We start from the raw sequence: 21,002 nt of genomic DNA, 5'->3' as shown, positions 1-21,002 counted from the left end.
GGACAGCTGACCCCAACTGACCAAAGGGATGTCCCACACCATATGATGTCATGCTCAGCATCTAAAGTTGGGGGAAGAAGAAGAAAGGGGGGGGAATGGGCACATTCGGAGTGATGGCCTTTGTTGTCCAAGTCACCAAAGTTATGCGTGACTGAGCCCTGCTTTCCTGGGGATGGCTGAGCACCTGCCTGCCCATGGGAAGCAAGGAATGAATTCCTGGTTCTGCTTTGCCTCTGTGAACGGCTTTTCCTTTGCCTGTTAAACTCTCTTTATCTCAACCCACGAGTTCTCGCTTTTACCCTTCTGATTCTCTCTCCCATCCCACTGTGGGGGGAGCGAGCAAGTGGCTGGGTGGGGCCGAGCTGCTGGCTGGGGTTAAACCAGGATAGGTGTCAATTTATGAAGAGATACAGAGAGAAGACAAAGAAAAAAAAATACAGTATGCATTTTTACTGAAATCTCACAAGTCATTTGTCTGGGGAAGGGTGGGGGGGAGGTAAAATTGACATCAAGCAGCTTCTCGCACGTCGGTTCTGTGGACGGGGCGGGGGGGGAGAGAGAGAGCGCCTTTGTTACAGTCGTGGGAAGGGTAAGAGAGCGCTTCACTGCGAAACTTGGATAAAACTGACATCAAGCAACTTAAGAAAAAAAACTTCTAGAACCTTAGAAGCTACAAAAAGCGAAATTTTAAATGAGTTACATTTATTCAGTTAAAAAATTGACAGTTAGTAATGATCACATGAACACCAGGGAACTGTATCTACATTTCCTGACGTCAATATGAGCGGCACTAGGGTTTTTCTGTTGGTTCTTTTACGTATACAAATCTAATGCCAGTTAAAAAAATACAAAACTGAAACCCAAGACACTGTGAAATCAACACTGCTTAAAAACTCAAAATTCATTCTGATATATTTGAAAATAAATAATTTTTACCTTTCTTGTTAAAAAAAGACAACCCACCGACTGCTTTCAAAGCAGTAACATCTTTTAAGACCATTCCCAGAAGTGTTTCATAAATAATTACCCATTGATTGTCTACGAATGCAGCATCTCTCGGTCGCAGCTGGGGTCTCTAGATTAGGCCATACAGTATTTTGTTCAGACACAGTGTTTTGTTTTGTGATTTCCCTCCCCTCCCTTTTTTTTATTTAGGTACAATTTCTTTGAATATAGAATATCATGCTGGCAAAATTCATGCAGATGACATAGCATGAAGCATAGCAGAGCTTAAAATCACCTGTTTAAAAAAAAAAAAAACAAAAAAAAACCAAACGAAAAAAGAAGACAACAAGGAATGTAGTGTTAAAAAATCATGATAGTGAAAAAGCAACTATCCAGTCTCATGGACAACCAAGACGATTTCAAAAGGTCTCTCACAGTTGTCTCATCTACTATGATTTGTTTAAATATGTCTTTTTACATCCAGATTCACTTAGTTCTCTTCACCTTTTTCCACCAGGGATAAGTAAAAAAATAAAAGGTTAATTATTAAAACTAGTCTCTTTTCCCTTTTAATCAAAATACCCATTTTCCAGCCCTCTGACTGTACATCTGATTTTAATAATGATTTCAAATAGAGAAACTTAGGACTCTGACATGTTCGACATCTCCTGATGCCACGACATTTAAAACACTCATAACAATACCTGGGTTCAATCTCAGAAAATACAAACAGTTCTCTAATCGACTCCAACATTTGAAAAAGGCCACATCTTTAAACCTTCAGCACGTTTTCACACACAAGTTATAATCCTAAGGGACACTTAGAATTACCGAGCAGGCAAATGAGCCTCCGGATGATTCTCTCTCATAGGCAACTGTGCAACTTAAAAAGTCTCCTTCCAAGGAAGCCGTCATCGCTAATCCCTTCCCCTGGCCAGATAAAACACAAAGCCAACTGGTTTTAGAAGCCTTTTTAATCTTGCACTTTGAGCCTCAAAGGATCACCATATTAAAGAAACATTTTCCAGAAATGTCTCTCTTGACAGTTTTATGCATGTTATTCCTCGATGCCCCCCTTTTCAACAGTTTCACTGACTAAAGAAATAAACTGGTTTTCAAATAGTCTCTTCAGTAAAGTGCTTGTCATTACTCAAAAAAAAAAAAAAAAAAAGAGAAAGTGCTATTTGAGTCTTAAGAGAATTTCCTTTTCTGTGAAAAACTGCCTGATATAGCTTGGTTTTACTCATTTTTACATAAAGCTGAAATGAAACCTATCTCTTGTAAGGATACTGGGTTACTAATTTTGGTGTTTGGCAGTAGGCAAGGTGCCCACAGAAGGTGGTGACACGCTGGAACCGTAGTGCAGAAGGTAAACCTTCTAGATGAAATGGAAGGCATATGGAGAGCTCCTACTAGAATCCTTTCGTATTTATATACAAATATAATATATATTAAATATAATATAAAAATAGCTATATTCTTTTTCTCTGAAGTTATCCTAGAAGCTTTTCTTCAAATCCTTGCCCGTCATAGGCAAACAACGTCTGTCTCCTCAACTCCATGCAACGCTGCTGGCTTTTTCGCCCCGTTATCTACCACCAGCCCCTTTCTCCGTAACTACAATCCTCTCCTCGCCGGACGCCTGCCCTCCCGTCAGAGTCACTCTCTAACGTTTCAGCTCCAGAACCTGCAGCGTCACAGCATTCGTTACCGTGCTATTTATTAGGATGTTGCAAATAAGTCTACGACTGAAGTAAACAAGTCGGGCGGAAGCAAAAGGCTGATTAAGAAAGAGGCAATACCCCGGTCCTCCTCCCCCTAAAAATAAAGGACAGTTCAGCAACTGATTCAGCAACAGGGGAAGCTGCAGGCCCTTTAAAAATACGCTTTTTAGTCATTAGCTGTGAAACAAAGCATCCTCATCGGCGCACAGAATCTGGACCAAGTCCTAGGTACTCACTTTTGTGAAAAGGTCATAGCTGTGAAACAAAGCATCCTCATCGGCGCACAAGTCCTAGGTACTCACTTTTGTGAAAAGGTCGCCCGATTCGTGGTGGGCATTTTTCAACTGCGTGCTGTATTTTTCCAGTTTCTTTGAATTCCCCCATCTCCTAGACCTTCTCCCCTAGCTGGTCGTTCTGCGACTGAATGACCTCTCTCTGAGGTTACAAGAAGCTTCCTGATCAAAGTGTACATTGCTCTAGTCCTCTTTCAGCAGCCATGCTATTGTCATCTTCTGGTTTCCCTCTCATCTAGTTTAGCCTTTTTACTGACAGACCTATAGCAGCACACCAGAGTAATTTGGGAAGGGGGAAACGGGAAGAGAAGTTTAGACAAAGCTTGTATAAAAAGCTGCATCATTAACTGGCTGGCTGGTATCTCTATTTTCTGTAATTCTCAGTATAATAGCTTAATAAACCTATTTTACTGCTATTCAATAGTTCCAACAGCACTATTAAAGCTCTCCCAGTTTTCTTTTTTAGTGCTATATTATTATTGTAATTGGTTAAAAATTTTTTTATCGTCTAACCTACTTTCCATTAAGCAAAAGTACTGATAGCACAGACCTCTAGTCAGCGCAGCTTAGTTTGGAGTGGCGTGGTAGGGATAGTAGAGCAAGGCCGGATTTCTTTACATCGAACTTTACCGCAACAGGTTTCTGACAATTATTCCAGCCCAGAGAATGCCAGAAACCCCTTTACAGAAGGGGAATTGTTCCTTGCTATGTTTGGTATTGGCATCTGTTCCTTGCTCCAGGCTGCAGGAGGCTTCTTGGAGCAGAACGCAATCCGATTCTCTTTGGTACTGTGTTCCTCACACTCTCCTTCCGTGTTCACTACTGTGCTTTTTGGTGCCAAACTCCTGCTTTATAACCGGGGAATAACAACGACCTAACGGTGGGACACGTGCAGAGGCAAAGGCCGGCCTCAAAACGCAGCCAGCTGTACCAAACGCTTGGCTAAGCGGGTGTTACCTTCCTGCGGGTTTGGTTCATCCAGTAATACAATCAAACTGTTTCAGACTACAAAATAGTCCATCACCATTTGGTTACATTCATTCAGCTCCTCCTCAGTATTCAAGATTAATCCAGCTTTCTCTCCCTAGTACTAATTTTAACTGCTTTTACTGTTTTTCTTTTCAACTATCAGATCTATCAGCATTTATTCATTTTCCTCTGAAGTTCTGGCTTCCACAAACTAGTACCATAAAAACCTACTGAACATTTACTTAAAATAGCACATCATATCTGTTGGAACTTTTTATTTTCTTTATAAAGTGAAGTTGCCTTCTGAAGTCTTAGTTCAGTGATATCTCTTAAATCAATAGCCTGGTAGTGTAAAATGCAATCATGGTCTCCCCCAACACACGCTTTAAATGCTACAAAAATGATTAAAAAACCAAACCAAAACAAAAAAATCAGCCTACTGTTCCTCCTCCTGCAGAGGGAGCAATCTAGAATTTTAGATTTTTTCATCTTTTAAGAGTATTACCTCTAAGGTCTGAGATTTTATAGACTCCTCTGTTTCTGGCTAGTGGTTGAGGGGGAGTACCACTCAAAAATGCTCATGCTCTCAGCTCAGACCATTATTAAAATCAACACAATACAGAAATAGCTATGAAGTAGATACACGAGTTTGGTTGACGATGCACTAAGACTTCAAAATTGAAAATGGTTACAGATTCAAGACGTTGTAATTCAAGATGTTCAACATTATCACCTGAATTAAAATCAAGGCACTATGGGTTTTGTTGTTGTTGTTAAAATGACCCTGAATTAGTTCTGACTGGTTTTTGAAGGAGAATAAAAAGATTCCAACATATTTTAACAAGTTACAATTCTCACCACAGAGAAAGTGGTTAAAAAGTGCCCAAAAGGTTATTAAATGTAAATATATTTTTGTGCAAATTACTCCTATAACTGAAACATTCTTGAAAATTACTGTCTTTTTTTTTTTTTTTAAACCTTTTACATAAATATTTCCAACTATGAACTATATCAAAAGATAGCTTTGGGGAATAAAATTCCAAACCATCCGCAAGAAAGCAGTGCAAATTCCTATTTTTCAAATAAAATGATGAATTAATTATGAAATGATGGATGATATTCATGAATCTGAATGTCCTGAACCCTGATGCATGATCACCAGTTCAAACAGCTTCATCAATAATTTAACCTCGAGAAGTCAACTAACCAACACACTATACCTCACTGAACAAACCCTGACATCACAGACAAAGCACAAACAAGAGACTTGTGCCCACATTAAGGGTGAAAATAATGATGCATCATGTTGTAAACAAAAGGGTAGAACAGAGGAAAACATTAGTCTGAGTATGGCGTGAGAATTTAGGGAAACATATTCAAACCTACAAATAACAGATTACATTTTCATGCATCATATAAAATATTTTGCTCTTTCTCCTTTTATGCAGACATATACACAATATTTTACAGCATCTGTACAACAGAGAACTGGATTTCACACAACATTTTCAAAATATTTACTGTCCCATAATCATCTGAAAAAAATTAGATGGTTTTTGGACTATATTTCTGGCATTTTTTTCTGCTAATTCGAACAATTGCTCCATGTCCATTTGAATACTTTAAAAATGTACAGGATTGATAAAAATACCAGTATTTTCAACCTCCCTCTCATTTCAGTCACATTTTAAGATTTCACCTGGACAAATTAACACATGGCAGCGAATCCTTTAGAACACAGACACTGGGGCAACTATCAAAGTTGGCCATGTCCCCCATCATCACCTTGTGGCTTTTCTTAACAGATTCCAGAAGTTAGAAGTAGGTCTCCACACCGTGGTGTTAGAAAGCCTTCGTGCTGCTACCTCGGTAGCCTCAGTGCAACTGTTTGTGGAGCAGCCCCCTCCCGGCAGTTTGCTTCAAAAAGAGGCAGAGCCCCACGCTATTGTGGCTGAACTTTGGAAGGATCAGTCACCTTGTCAGTTCTGTGTCGCGAAAGTTGCTGCTGCTGCTGCGACTGATGCTGCTGGTGGTGGGACTGAGTAAAAGTGCTTTGTTGTAGTGGGAAAGCAGCAGAGAGGATGAGCTGAGCTGACTGATTTCCATGAAGTAACCTGGATGTCTAAAACACGCAAATAGGAAAAGATTATTTTTCCTGCTGCGTTTCCTGAGAAACGCAGGCCTAGTGGCTTTTTAACTTTCACAAGGGTTCAATGAAAATAAACTTCTGATTTGGTCCTTTAAGCTGAGCAAACAATGCAAAGATTAGTTCATACCAATAAAGTTAATTAGAGCATCTGACCAATTAATAAAGCAGCTGTAACTGGTCTTTGTAATTTCCCATGACAATGGGTAGGAACACATGGCAATTTTACTCAGCCCTAAACAGAACCATAACCATTCCTTGCGCATATAAATGTAGGCTGAGCCTCCAATTACTCACTGCATTTGTATATATTCCACCCATGCACAGGATCCCTCATTTAGTGCAAATGGGAGACCACACACAGTGAGAAAGAAGAAATACTTGCAAAATAAAGATTTTTAATTATACTCTCAAAGAACAACAACAAAAAAAAATTACATTCCTGGAGTAGCTACAGAATGTTAAGAATGTGCACAAACTACGTTGTGATAGTTACATGGACTTCGATCTTGCCTTCTCCAAAGAAAGATAGAGACCAAATTAAGATTTTTTTTTAACCCATGTCTTCTCGGAGGCACTTCTCTAGTGTTCTAGCTACCGCTACATCTCCCTCACCAATACCACCTGCTGGGTGAGCTATGTGCCAGTGAATAACTGGAATCAACAAATGGCAACAGATTTCCCCATCGATTCTTCCTACCTTCTGGTTCTTCTATTTTTGTAGGCGTTTCCTATCTGTCTCTAAACTCCCTGGGTTTTGTCTGCCTTCTCTTCTGATCCGGTCTCTCTTCTTTCTCCACTAATCCAAGGTTCTTCTCTGTTCTCTGCTTACAAGGTTACTTGGTGCTCAGCCTCCCCTGTAGCCTAGACATTCTTGCTTCGTGTTACGGGGCCATGTCTTGCTTTGGGCTGCATGCTGCTTTCCAGACCAACCAATTCAGTTTGAGATCATCTCTCATACCTTCTTACATTAATATGTGAATGCAAGGAACGTGCAAACTGTTTTTCATCCCATGCTCAATCAAGCGCAGCAATTCAAAGATATAAAATAGGACCAAGCATAGAGTGAAATTGCAGGAAAGACTACCTCTCCTTTAAGCAGCAAGATTTTAGAGAATGTCTATGGAATAAACTTATCTTGTACCTCAGGCTTGTTCATAGGTTACTATTTTAAGCACTCTGTTTTCAGATAAAGCACCCCTAGGATAAGCTAGCAATGCTAAAGTGTCAGGACTCCGTGTCCTGACACTACAAATTCTAAAAATTTGGAGAGAATGCTGCATTACCTGTAGGAACTGTTGGGGGTGCTGGGTCAGCTGTGGCTGAGCTGGTTGCTGGACTGCGGTGAGCTGCTGCTGATGGTCTTGCTGACTTTGCTGTTGCTGCTGCTGCTGCTGCTGCTGCGTTATTGACAAAGTCTGTGGCTGCTGCTGTTGGGCAGCAAAAGTGGGATAAGCTGTCACCACCTGTCCCATAAACATAGTACTTGGTACCATTACTGCTCCACATGCTACTGGGGCCGTGACAAGTTTTGTTACAAGTTGCTGACCTTGAGAAAATCTGTTAATGGAAAAAGACATTTGGAGTCCCTTTAGGAAAAAAAAAATCAAGTACCACCTGTACTAGAGGAAAGCAGATTTGTCAGGTTCATACTTTGCTATAACAACATGGGTTTTGATAAGCCTGCTAACATGTTACTTTGGGCAAAGTTTAGTTTAACAGTTGTATCCATGTATAGTTAAAATAGTAAATCACGTGATTTTTAACACTACTTTAGTTCCTTTTGTATATGATGTAGCTATGTAAGCATATCGTTATAGCAAGTCATCTGAATATTGCGCTTGAAGATTTACCTGATTTGTCTATCCTGTGTAAAAGTGGTTACTGCAGCAGCATTCTGGTTATTGTTCTGTGGTAAGCTAGAGGGAACCTGGACTACGTTTCCTGTTGTTGGCTGAGAAATCACCATAGTGTTATATAAAGGTGCTGAGACTGCATTCTGTGACTGGTTGGCAAGAGAAGACTGTTGACTGTGTCCACTAAGCACATTTTGTTGATTATGCTGAAAAGAAAAAACATTTGATGAGATGGTAATTTGAAAATAGCCAGATACTATGGCTGTCCTCCTCATTGTCATTGCCAATACTTCACAGCTGCCAATGTTCTTCTATTACAAATGAATTCTTAACTTAAAGTTGACAGGTATTTCTACCAAGTGAGGATTTGGAGGTGGCACTGACCCTCAGGCATCCAAAAATCTAAGATCAATATCCTATCCTCTTCAGGTTATTTTTTTTCCTGAATTTTTCAGCTACTTGCATACCATTTTTTCAAGATCCTATTTTCCATGCCTTGAGCATCTCTGTGTCAGACAGACTAAAACGTACACATCACGTCAATCGATTTCTTACTTCAAAGTTTGGAACTAGCTTACTGCCGAGATGACAACACTGTCCACCACTAGTCTGCCTCTTCACACATCTCAAAAAGAAAGTATGGAATTTGGATAAAGGTACAGAGGAGGGTGACCACAGAGATCAGAGGTATAAGGAGCCTCCATACACAAAATGGACAAACCCATTAGAAGCATTCAGCTTGAAGAACGGGCTTCTATGAAGATACGTGTGACAGAGAACTTTGAAATCATGGATAACTGAGAAGATGAAAAGTGAATAGCTGCTCAATGTGTTTCCCAGTATATGAGCTGGATGGCAGGTTTACAAAACAAACATAACCATATTTCACAGAAAGTAAAGCTGTAGAACTCACTATGAGATACTGTGGATTTCAGAAGTTTACACAGAATTGAAAGGAACTGGATAAACTCATAGAAGAAAAATCCATCAAAGGCTATTACATCACAGCTGTGATACACCTCTGGCATCTGACCGAAATTGCTGAAGAGTAGAAAAGTCAACTGCAGAAGCACCAACATATGCTTGTCCTGTTCCTATGCTTTTCTAGGTATTTCTTCTAGACCACTGCCTGGACACTGGATTTCAAGCTCACCTAGTACAAATCTCTTGTTATGTGTTCTGTCAACAGACAAGTCATAGCCATTCAAAAAAGGCAAGCTAAAAGTTTTCTTAGTACCAGTCTTTCCAAAAAGCTACTTGTTATTAATTATTTACATACCTATGTCTTAAAATAAAAACAAGATCTGAAATTACATTAGGAAGCACAGAAATGCATTTCAATTGTAAAACCTGGAACATGAAAAAATTAATACGATTCTAAGGACGTTGTTCAAAAAAAAATTGGGAGAGGCACATCAGGGAAGCTATGGTTATGAGTATATATTCTATCCAACAAAATCAATAATGAGAATTTTACCTGTGTTGCAGTACTCTGCAAAGGCTGCTGCTGTATCATGTGTGGAGTACTTATATGGCCTGTGTTCATCCCACTTTGAGTTTGATTAGTCTGAACACCCTGACCTTGCATGTTTATTGGTGTAAGCTGCTGAACATTTGAAGAATTTCCAGAAGCGAGCTGCACAGAACCAAAATTGAGTCCAGAAGTTGACTGCTGCAAGAACATCTTAAAAAAAAAAAATCCACAAGTTAGCTTTTAAAGAAAATCTGTGAATTATTCAAGATGTTTTAGAGAAACTAAACCTAATTGTTTTAAATCAATATAAGATAAAGTTTCATCTTAGTTATCAGAGGTGTTGAAACAGCACTGCAACCAAGAGCAAAAGGCCCAACTCCCCATATAGGGTCAGTATTCAGAGACTCTGCTGTAACTGGTAAGATAAGAATCAGAATCCTGATTTCTAGAGCCCTAAACATTATTTAATATTTGTTCTTAAGGAAAAGGTACTACTTAGAGACTAACTTGTAATGTAGTCTACAACTGTCTAAAAACAAAATGTATTCAAGATCACATTTCTATTTGTAGGATCTCCAGCAGTGAAACTAATTCAAATGAAGAAAATCTCAGAATCAGTAGGTCCAGGCATAGCACCAAGAACATAATCTTCCTTGGCAATCAAGAAGTCATAATGATTATACTGAATTTTCCAACATCACTGTAATAAAATGAATTCAGCACAAAAATATTCGAGTCATTACAAAAGTTAGGCCCAACACTGCAACAAATCAGGGTAATAAAGTAGAATGTGCAGCACTTGGATATTTTTCCCTAGTTTCCTCAGTCCTGAATAAGGTCCCTCCACAGTGCGTGGGAAGAGGTCTGTGCATCTCTCTCCTTCTGAGGCATCTATAAGGCAGTCTACTGCTGGCAGGCTTATACTAGACACAATAAAACACTGAAAACTGCACATGCCAGAAAATCCTACTCTTTAACAGAATTTAAGCAACATACTCTGTACTTCCAGAAAGTAAATTTTTCTACTCTTTATTCACAGTTCATACTGAGAATATTTATATTCTTTCCTTAAGGTGTATTTTAGGTTTTTGTTTAGGTTTGGGTTTTTTTTTATTTGTTTGGTTGTTTGGTTTTTTTACTTGAAAAACCCAATAGGATCATTCTTTTCTTCCAAAGATAGCTGCTAAAAAAAGAATGACAAAAGTAGAAAAAAATATACTGGTTAAAATACAGAAATCAGGTAGTCAGCTGATAGACTGAGTAATGCATCCTCCAGACTTCTTGTCTTTCTGGCTTAGTAACTACTTCAGTACACCATGCAAAGTAGAACCACTTCACCAGAAGGGTGTGTGGGAGGACCACAGCCTGATATTTAGGACCATCTAAGAAACAAAAGGTATGAATTTGACACCCTTGAGCTAAAACGGGAAATAAATGCTTATCTTGCACATTTTTGATGAATACTGTAATGGCTGCAAAGAAGTGCAAGAAGTAACAACCACTGCAACCTCTTACATTTAAGTTTAGGCAAAAGCTAGGCTTGAGCTGCTCGACACTGAGAAGATACACTGGGGCACTTCCAGATACATTCAGAAGCAAAACGGCAGGTACCTCAGGAACAGTAGCCTCAGATGCTATGGATTTTAGGCACATTAGGTCCAGATGGCAGCTGACAGGGGGTAAGGAGGATCACTTTGTGGAATTAAGTGCCCAAGTCTCCTTTTAGATGCCTAAATTCTCTACAGATCAAACCTGTAAGAGTTATACTGTAAGAGTTATACTAACTCACCTGGAGTCCTTGACCATGGACAATTTGAAGCTGCTCTTGAATCTTACGCAACTCTTCCTGCTGGCGATGAATATTTGCCTCTATCATGCGTGTTCTTTGCTCTAGCTGGTCCTTTAGATGCTGCATAGCTCCTAATTGAGCTGAAAACTGAAACACGGGCTGTAGTACAATGAATAAATGAAAAGCTGAGCAAAAATAATGACATTTTATTTACAAGCAGTAAATATACTCCTCCACAGTAGCTTTTTAAACTGCTAATAACCATAATACGAGGACAAATTCATTAGTACGAAAATGTCACAGAACTCACATTAAATTGATGCACCAGAATTGGTGAACTAAAAAAAAAAAATCCATAGCAAAAGAAATTGACGGGTGTCCAAATCACCAAGACTATAAAAAGCCTTAGTAATCTACATGGTACTCCAGATGTTAAAGCTCTCTCAGGTTAAAAATTAGAATTGCACAAGTTTACCAAAAAAAATCACCCAGAGCTAAAACGCATGCAAATAACTTGGGAATACTCTCAGTCACAAACTGCTGAAGGCTGAGCCCACAGAGTGTTTGCCACTTCTTGCCTAGGCATCTGCTACAGCTGACAAGTCAATAAAACCTTTTAGTACTTATGTCCTATCTACAGGACACATCTTCAGCTGGACCTGATACCACTGTTCTTATTTCAGAAAATTATTTCATAGACTAAGTTGCCTTGTGTTACAAGCAGATGTGTAGAAAGTTAACAGCCTAGTAGATGGATTTTTAAATTCATATCCTAAAATATTTTAGCTTGTGTTATCTACGTTTCTAATGGCCATGACTGAAAGCCATATTCATACAAATAACAGGAAGAAAAAATAAAGGAAGAGTGTCAAACTGGGGAATTTGCTCATCTCAAGAGAATAATGTTAAAGGTGACTTCGGCACCCAAGAACTCAATTTCCGAAAGATAAATTAACCTTATATTCAGAACATGACTATTTAAAAATAATAAACAATAGAACAACTTAATCCATACCTGGGACATGCCAGACTGGAGCTGTAAAGTTGCAGGCTGAGACATCGTTGGCTGTGCTACTGGTTGTCCAAGAGACTGGGAGCTTAAAGACTAGGATTTAAAAAATTGTTCTGTAACTAGAAGACAATGAACTTCATACCTGACATGAATATTTCTTTACATAAAGGGTCAATTCCAAAATAGCCTCACTGAACATAGGATAAAAACAAGTAAACATTTCCTGAAATATGTAACCTTAAATATTAGAGAATTAAGAACACAGGTGCAATTGATTATATACATTATATATATATAACATTTCCACTGCTAAAATAGACAAAAGCAGTAGGTTTAAAACAGAAAAACAGAAATTACAATTACAACTGTTTTTTAAAAGTCTTATTTGTAGTAAGGGGAAAAATTTTTTCAACAAGTTTGGAAGTTGACAACTTTGATTTATTCTTAAACTAATAATTTTTAAAAAAAATGCGTATTTTAATAAGCATTCTATTTTTGAAGTGAATGTATTAGTTCAACTGGAACATGAGCACCAAGTACATGGAGCATGACATTTTCTCATGTTACCAAGATTTCAGAAAGTATATGAAAGTATTCACTAATACCCTTAGTCATTAATCTACATGAATTCTTTATAGGGATACACAGCATTACATTGGCAATTTTATATATATATATATATAAAATTGCTTATATAGATATACAGACAAATTAAAAATGCAGACTCATAGAAAGAAGTTACGTGTGAATGAAAGCAGTCTTGCAAACCCTAATGACAAAAACTAAATACTACACACTTAATCATTGTATTCCCTTAAAATGTAATATACCCAAGTTGCATATTGATGATGCAGTTCTGACAATGGCATATTCCCAGTGAAACAGTTACAGTTTAAATTATGTGTTTTCAGAAGAAATAAAACAAAGGTGATCTGGATTTAATACCTTTTAAAGGTGAATTACACTGATTAAGTACAAAATTTTTCTCTGAAGTTACCTGACTACTCAGAGATGATCTTCTTTGCCCAGTCTTTTCATGACCAGATAAGCTTTGCCTTGGAGGAGTGCTAGTGTCCACCATCATTTTAGTTGGTGTTGCTGGCAACATACAGAGTTACAACAGAAAGAGGCATGTTAATAGTAATGTCAATTGTGCAATGCAATAATCAAATCACAGGAAGCATTTAATGAATAAAAAGAAGCTTAAGGCTTGGACTCTTTTTTTTACCCGAACTATACAACAATAATGCAATTTGATGGACTGAAATAGGCTGCTATTGTACTTTTAGAAGTCACTATACAACCTCTGAAAATCTGAGTAGTCAGCAGATCTACGAACCATCAAAAAGGACATTTTCATTTGCACACTTCACAAAATGATGATTAACAGCTAGTTACCCATTTAATTAAAGTAAGTAAAGTAGAAAAAGCCTTCACTAGGAAGGCAATTCTATTTTCAACAGTTGGTGCTTACATGAATGATCTGATACTGCAGTATGTGAAGATTTTCTTGAACTCCTGGAGGAAGCAGAAGGTGTGGGGCTAGTATCAAACCTTTCCAGTGCTTCTTTGAGACTCACGGTGTTTATGTGATTGTCAGACCCAGAGTCTTGACCCTGAAGAGACACACACAAACAACAATTGTTTTATCTGATTCGACACACAATGCACATTTCTGTTAGTAAACATCTAAGACCAGGCTGTGCCTCATCAACCCCCTTACACTGTGCAGAAGTATTGGCCTGGTTGATATCTGGAAGCTCAGTTTCCATTTTCAGCTTTTATCCTTGGAAAAGAAACCAAACCAAAGCCAGGTAAGCCTAGAAACCAAAATGCATGCAGACATTGGCCACAAGCTGATTGCTGGGTTGACCCTTCTCTAGCAACTCAATTCACTCTGAACACCTGTGTAATGAGTGACCTCCTTATTCTTTTGAGGAAGGATGAGTTAATTCCACTAGAAGGAGCACTGTCAAATGAAACTTGCTGAACTGCCAGGGGAAAACACGACACAGCATCTACACAAGCTGGCTTATCTAAGACCCAGTGAGCTTCCAAGGACATTAATTCAAAATTAATTTTGTATACTTCTAAGAAATGGGACAGAGTCACACAACAGAACAGCTCCTGTCTTCCTCTTGTGAATTCCTCTGAGCCATCTTTGAGTGTTTTTCAGATTATGGGTGCTTCCACTAAGGAAGAACATTTATTTATGAATCAAACTCTGCAGGAATCGGATCTTAAGGACTTGTGGATGTTGCCATGTTGTAACTACATGCACATGAACTCCTGAAAAAAGGAGGGTAAGTGTTCAGGGCAAAATACAGTTAAACAAACACCCTTCCTAGACTTCTTTGGTAATTTTAAATAGTTATATTTAGAGATCAGAATAATTAATTTATCTGTAACAGGACAAAACACTTCTTGCTGCTGTGTATTTGCTTAAATATTATTTTCAGTATGAAAGAAAGAAGAGGTAAAGAAAAATTATATAAGACACTCACTTTATCGGCTGTTATCTCTGGAAGAGACTCCTCAATACCAAGTTCTCGTCGTCTTTCTGCTCTAACTTCTGCATAACTAGAAGAACAAACCAAGTATGACTACTATATTCTTGGATGATTTAAAAAACATACCTAAAACCCCAAAATCCTCAGAGTCACTGTGTTTACAAAGTATCCCAGGAAGTTTTCCAATGATTCTTTAAACTGTTATGATTTCTCTACCTCCAATAACACCAGCAATACAGCTCCCATGCCATTAGAACTTCTCTAATACAGACTTTTAGAAGTTAACTTACCTTACAACAGTGTGCGTACAGACAATAAACTCTGGCCTGGAATTCCACTGGTGATAGGTGATATAGTAATGTGTTTGCAGCCAAATCCATTGTTGACCCTTTGTAAGGAATCTGTAGTAACATGACTTCCCTTTCCCATATTGCATTACTATAAAAGTGAAGAATAAAGTTTACTGTCTTTCCAGTCTGTAAATATTGGAATTACATAATAAACATTATTTCCTAGCTTCATATGGCCCAGAACTATGTCCAAATCCGGTATTACAACAATGATTAAGAACAGGTTTAAAACTGTAGCTTTCTTCCAAAAAAGATTTATACTGCATTTTTCAGAGAACTGCAGAATTCAAACTTCCATTTTTCTGGCTTTTTTTATATATTGTGAAAAATTTGTGTGCAAAAAATTTAAATACAGCTTTGTAAAGAATACCATAGGCTAAACAGAAAGTTCATTCTATTACACACTTCTGTTAAAGAGTTTTTGCATTTTTTAAACATCACAGAGCCTTTTAAATGCTATTGGAAGAACTGGAGAAGTATTAGTCATAGTGGTGTGTGCTCCAATTTACCACAATGAAAACTCTAAATGGTAAGTTAAAGTTACATCTGTTTTGTAGTTTTGTATCAAATGAAGGAATGAAGATCAACAGTGCAATAATGTCAAGTGACCGGGAGTAAAGACACTTCACTCAAATATAACACAAATATCACTACAACATTTGTACAATTTAACAAACTCTGAACCGACATCTATAAAGCACACCCATTCATTGTAGCAACTTAGTCATACTCACAATGCTCGTGACATTTTGCCAGATTATCTAGATCATCCACATGGTAATAATCATAGCCCGATGTTCCCAAAACTTCAAATGGAAGATAACCTATTATCGGAGGTGCCCTAATTAATACAAAAATTAATGTCATTTTATTTTCACACAAAAACTCAACCAAAAATTATTTCATCATATAACTTTTCTTGTTTACAGTATGTGCTCTGAAAAAAATTAAAAATTAAACCCAACACAAGCTATGAGTAGTTAATGCTGATTAGTGAACTCTATATATTATAGCCACCACTGTGATTCAGCTACTATTGCTGCTATACATAGAAGGAATTGCACCTGTGATCCAAGAATAGGAACTTCCATTCTAAGCTATGTCTAGATGTGAACTCTTCATTGGGTTCTTCAACAGTGCACATTTCCTAAAAAGTAAAAAAATAAAAATCTCTCTCAAAACTGCTCTATTCTAATTCATAAGCTCTTTCGAAATTCAGACTTACCTAAAGTTAGTAGATAACTTCACAATGGTTATAATGTTATTTTTAGACAGCTTCATTGGTTTTGCTTGTTTAGATGTATAGTACTGAGGTAGACTCTAATCTCAGCTGTGCCAGGCTGACACTCAGTTGATTTAAACGGAACAACCCCAGCGTGAGATTAAACTCAAGCTCAGTGTCTACAAACAGTAGTACAAGCAGAAATCAATAGTTCCTGCAGTTATGCTTTTAACTTGTAACAAGCAAAAGAAGAGATGTAACACTCCCACCAGATACTCTCATTACAGTATATGCTTATAATGGGTAAAAAACAACATTAGCAAGATAGTCACACTATTCTGACTTTAGGAATAGGATTCTTCCTTTTAGTGAATACAGAGTACTCTAAATCACTTTGTCTTGAGGGCACAGACATGTACTACAAATAACACACTCTTCTTATCTTTAGAACTCATGAACAGTAAGAGAATGATTGTATTTCCACTATTACAACAAATCCTCAAGGTGTTCTGTACATAATTTTAAATGTATTCTGCTCAGACATATGTGCAATCAGTGCATGTCAGTCAGTTTCTAATGGCCCCTTCCAGAGACATAAAGATGCCCCACCAAGTACTGTGCCTCATGCTGAGACGGGAACAGAGGTAAGTACCCCCAGTCAGTCGGTTCTTTTGCAAACACCTCTAGTACTGCCTTACAAGAAGAAAAATGGATGATGGAATACATGCATATGTACAAATACACCCCTCAAAGAACCACAATAAAGTTAGAGATCAGTGAATGTTTCTTTTCTGGACACCTGTACACGTTTGTCACACCTGTAGGAGCTTGCAATGGTATTCCCGTCGCCAGGAAGACAGTAGAATCTATTGATGATCAGATACCACAACAGTTTTCTAAAGACTACAGTGTGGAAGCTGCCGCTGCACTGCCATAATATTCACAACAGATGTGGACAGATGAGCACACTGCTGCTCTGCAAACACCTATAACTGAAATAATCCTGTGGAAAAATACAGTAGAAGACTAACTGTTGTTCCTACAAAGAGACCATCTTCCTTTTCATTCTTTCAGGTTATAATACAAAGAGTTTAAGTGGATATTTTGCAGTTCTTTAAATATATATTTTTAGGTTCTCTTTCTATGAAAGAAAAAAGTTAACATATTTAGGCAATGTTTTTTCCTCAACTTCATCGGTGTAAAATTTAAAGACAATGACCAGAAAGTGAGTTATATGATGGACATAATGAACAAAATCACTCTAGGCACAGATCTGTGACTCTTGGTGTGACTTCCAGTTAGCAAGATTTAACCTTCAAAACGGAAACTACCCCTAAACCCCAAAGCTCTTCTACTTTCCTAAGCTTACAGCATTCAATAAAGCACCACTCATAACAAAGTAAAAGATATGACAGAGCAAGCATATATCCTTGAGATATAGTTTTGATTTGTTGTTTCTTTTAATCTAATTATATTGGCACAAGTCAAAACAAAACCAAAACCAACTTAAGTGCAGGCAGTAAAATCACAATAAAAACGCCACTGTTAGAGAGGAGCTGGCATCAGGTTAGTATCTGATTACTCAATGCATTTATATTAACGATTTACAGATATTCCACTGTAAAATACCCCTGGGCAGAAGCTATATTGTTCAACAAGGAATCTTGTTGAAGTTGTCAACAAGGCATCTAGAAGAGAAAGGACTTTCATTTGTAACAAAAATTATCCTGGTAGAATCCTTTTGGCTAGATTAATCTTGCTTTCTTGACAGGATTCAATCATTTACCAGCCAAAATGCAAGACAAATGTTCTAAATAAAGTGTACAGCCAAATCCCTTCACTGGGGAGCAAAATTTGTGGCACATTTTGTTACAAAAGTGGTGGGGTCATATGCAGAAAACAAAAATGTGAACTTTCAGAGATTATTCTCATTAATACTACGGCTTTCTGCAAAAGCACTGTATATCCTTGAGAAATTACATTCTAGAAAAAAAGAAACAGAACCATATACCATCAAAATAAAGAGAAAAAGTGGCAGATGAGCAGACAGGTTCCACTTTAAATAAGGCAATCCAGTACTAAAAGACACATCTCATTACTGGCTGCATCACACATCTGTTAGTAAAGTTACTGGGATGGTAAAGTTCCTGACACAACACTCATTTGCTAAAGTCCAGTCAATGCTAGCCTCAGTAATAACAGAAGGTATCAAAAGACTACAAACAAGTATTGTCAGATTAAAAGTCTTCACTCTTATGTTAGTTGTCTTCACAAGAATATTTCTCAGATGAACAGCACTAGTCAAAACCCTTGAGAGGATCTTAAAACTTCTGTAACATGAAAGCTTCCTTAGGCACTAGGGGCTCAGAAGTTCAGGTAAAGAGGAATGAAAGTTTGGCCAGAGTATAATCTGTAAGGCTTTTACCCTCAGGAGACTGAAAGACCTGCAAGATTATAAATGGATGTTCCTCAACTTCCTTTCAGAAGGAGAAAACACAAAAGTTTTACTACAGTACATTCTGAACTATCAAACTTAAAAAGATAAATATATTTGCAAATACTGCCGGGTTGGTCTTTTTTCCCCAAGTATTTCATGAAGCAAACCCCACACATATAACATCTCTACCAACTGTAGGCATAACAGGAAGAACATTATTTAGACCCACATGGGAAGAAAAGTGTCAGATGAGAGATATCTATGGGTTCAAGAAAAATAAACAACAAACTCCAGCATGCAGTTTGGAGAGATCCAGTTCCTATCCAGCCTGACAGAACTGAAGTTTATATGTTTTCTCCACAGGCTCCCTACTACACTTTCAAAGTGCAAAGTATGTAGACCATGTCTTCAGAGGATACCACCAAGCCTTCACCTTAAGACACTAGTTCATTCAAGTTACATGCAGAATATTTAAATGTTCAAAGAGTCCTTCATAACAAGACAGCAGCTTAACCATGTGCCATATACATTTCGTGGCATTTCTTTACAACTGAATTGTAAGAACAAATGTTCAATAGTAGACTATCCTGTACCTTGACTAATATATTTGCAGAAAACATGTAATCTGAATCACAAACACAGACTAGCCTATACTGTTATCCCGAGTACTTATTTTGATTCATTTTTCTGAGGAATGGGCTTATAAAGTCTATAAATTTCACACACATCCAATTCTAAACTTGTAAAGATACCCTCCCGGTTCATTAGCAGCTAAGCAAAATGTTCTCTTGAAAAAACTGAGTTACTGAAAAGCAAACTGTACTGAAACAAAACAAAATATCTTTATTACCTCAAACCTGACTCTCAGTTGCTGACAAATAATTCAAGCTTTCATTAAGCCCTAAAAGATTTGCTTCTGTGTCAAACTACAGCAAGATCAGGCGCATAAAATTCACACTCAAGTGCCAACAAAAATTATTAATTTTTCCAGTGAAAGTGGAATCTCAGTGTTATCATTCATTGTGTTTAAGTTAAACTTGGTAAATTATACTCCTATGGACTTCATTTATTCCTTGCGTATTACTATTTTATATGACTATTCAGAAATGAGACTCACCATAGCAACTTCATTTGATACTTTGCATAACATTTAACCTATTTGTATGTAAAGAAACAGACACTTTCAGTTTCGTATAATAAAATGCCCTATGGTTTTCATTAATAGTATTTGAAATGTTGTGTGCATTCTCTCTGAAGTTTTCCTGTCCAGAGTACATTTAAAAATGATATAAAAGTGATTTCATTTGTACATACCTTGATAAATTGAGGTGTAGCTAATCTAACTGTGGCTACAAAGCAAACCTTGTCTTCATATGAAGGCCGGTGCGATCGCTGAATAGTTCCTTCAAAACCGTTGTGCGCTGAGTTGGGAACTGACAGAAGACAGATGAGGTCAGCACAGATTACAATATAAGCATGGAGGAAAATGGCAGTAATATCACAAGACAAACAGACCAATATTTATCTAGTGTGGTTTGCTTATAACTTAACATGCGTTAAGAAAAATGCTACATATAACATATAAACATATATGCACAGGAATACTAGTTGTACAGTAGTAATGGGAACACAACCACCAACTAACTTCTCAAAGAACTAAAATTACAGTTAAGAAGATATTATCTGTGACAAAGCAGTTTTAAGAAACTAGTAACAATTCTAATCCTTCTTGGTAACTACTAAAAATGGCTGGAATACATCTGCTTCAAAAATCTCTCTAGTGTTTCTATCAGCTTTTGCTAATTTTTTCTTTTGAACTTTGAGGTATTTCTTTCCTAGGCTTCCATCGCGTTCAGACAACATGAGCTGGAGACAAAACTGAGTAACAAAACAGCCAAAGATGCAACAATTACGAACATGGAAGAATCAGGACACTGAGCTGAGAACAAACAAATTCCACTTACTGAATCACAGAGCTGGAAGTGATCATAAGGGAGCAAAGGATGGACCAGACCTCAAAACAGATTAACCTTATCTTTCATTTCCAGCAGATATCAATTTAGTTTATCTTTACTAAGCTCTAATGATGGTGACTCCAAAACAAGAGACGTAGTACACAGGAATAATATTAGGATGTAATTAAAACAAATAATTTCAATGGAAGGGAGAAGGAAATTGGTGTGGAAAGCTGTACTGGCCCATCCACTCATCTGTGTGGTAAGTCCTGTCAGTGAAAGCACAGAATTGAAATGGGGGGGGGGGGGACAGCCCGTTT

General features: G+C 37.6%; 1 protein-coding gene and 1 long non-coding RNA gene across 6 annotated transcripts in view; one reads left to right on the top strand and one right to left on the bottom strand.

The window, feature by feature from the left end:
• The first annotated feature begins 370 nt into the window (after positions 1–370).
• On the top strand, positions 371–4,343 carry LOC118452659. Its single transcript, XR_004842457.1, has 2 exons — positions 371–2,897; positions 2,964–4,343. It is a non-coding gene; the product is annotated as an uncharacterized LOC118452659 (long non-coding RNA).
• The window catches only part of CLOCK (clock circadian regulator), a 61,391-nt gene continuing 43,361 nt past the window's right edge, over positions 2,973–21,002 (bottom strand). For 4 of the 5 annotated variants that reach the window (XM_035897724.1, XM_035897722.1, XM_035897723.1 and 1 more), the window contains 13 exons: positions 20,042–20,160; positions 16,133–16,215; positions 15,803–15,909; positions 15,009–15,156; positions 14,713–14,788; positions 13,683–13,824; positions 13,206–13,306; positions 12,212–12,301; positions 11,197–11,355; positions 9,411–9,617; positions 7,931–8,139; positions 7,364–7,637; positions 2,973–6,053 (listed from right to left, as the gene is read on the bottom strand). In XM_035897724.1, coding sequence (XP_035753617.1) covers positions 5,874–6,053; positions 7,364–7,637; positions 7,931–8,139; positions 9,411–9,617; positions 11,197–11,355; positions 12,212–12,301; positions 13,206–13,306; positions 13,683–13,824; positions 14,713–14,788; positions 15,009–15,156; positions 15,803–15,909; positions 16,133–16,215; positions 20,042–20,160 — 1,895 coding nt within the window. In that variant the 3' untranslated portion in view covers positions 2,973–5,873. The remainder of the gene's footprint in view (positions 6,054–7,363; positions 7,638–7,930; positions 8,140–9,410; positions 9,618–11,196; positions 11,356–12,211; positions 12,302–13,205; positions 13,307–13,682; positions 13,825–14,712; positions 14,789–15,008; positions 15,157–15,802; positions 15,910–16,132; positions 16,216–20,041; positions 20,161–21,002) is intronic. The other variant, XM_035897725.1, reaches the window with a different exon arrangement.

Source organism: Egretta garzetta, unplaced genomic scaffold (genome assembly GCF_000687185.1).
Source record: "Egretta garzetta isolate BGI_Z169 unplaced genomic scaffold, ASM68718v1 scaffold46, whole genome shotgun sequence".
Taxonomy (NCBI): Eukaryota; Metazoa; Chordata; class Aves; order Pelecaniformes; family Ardeidae; genus Egretta; species Egretta garzetta.
The sequence above is the reverse complement of the archived record's forward strand: the minus strand, read 5'-3'. Positions and strand labels throughout refer to the sequence as shown.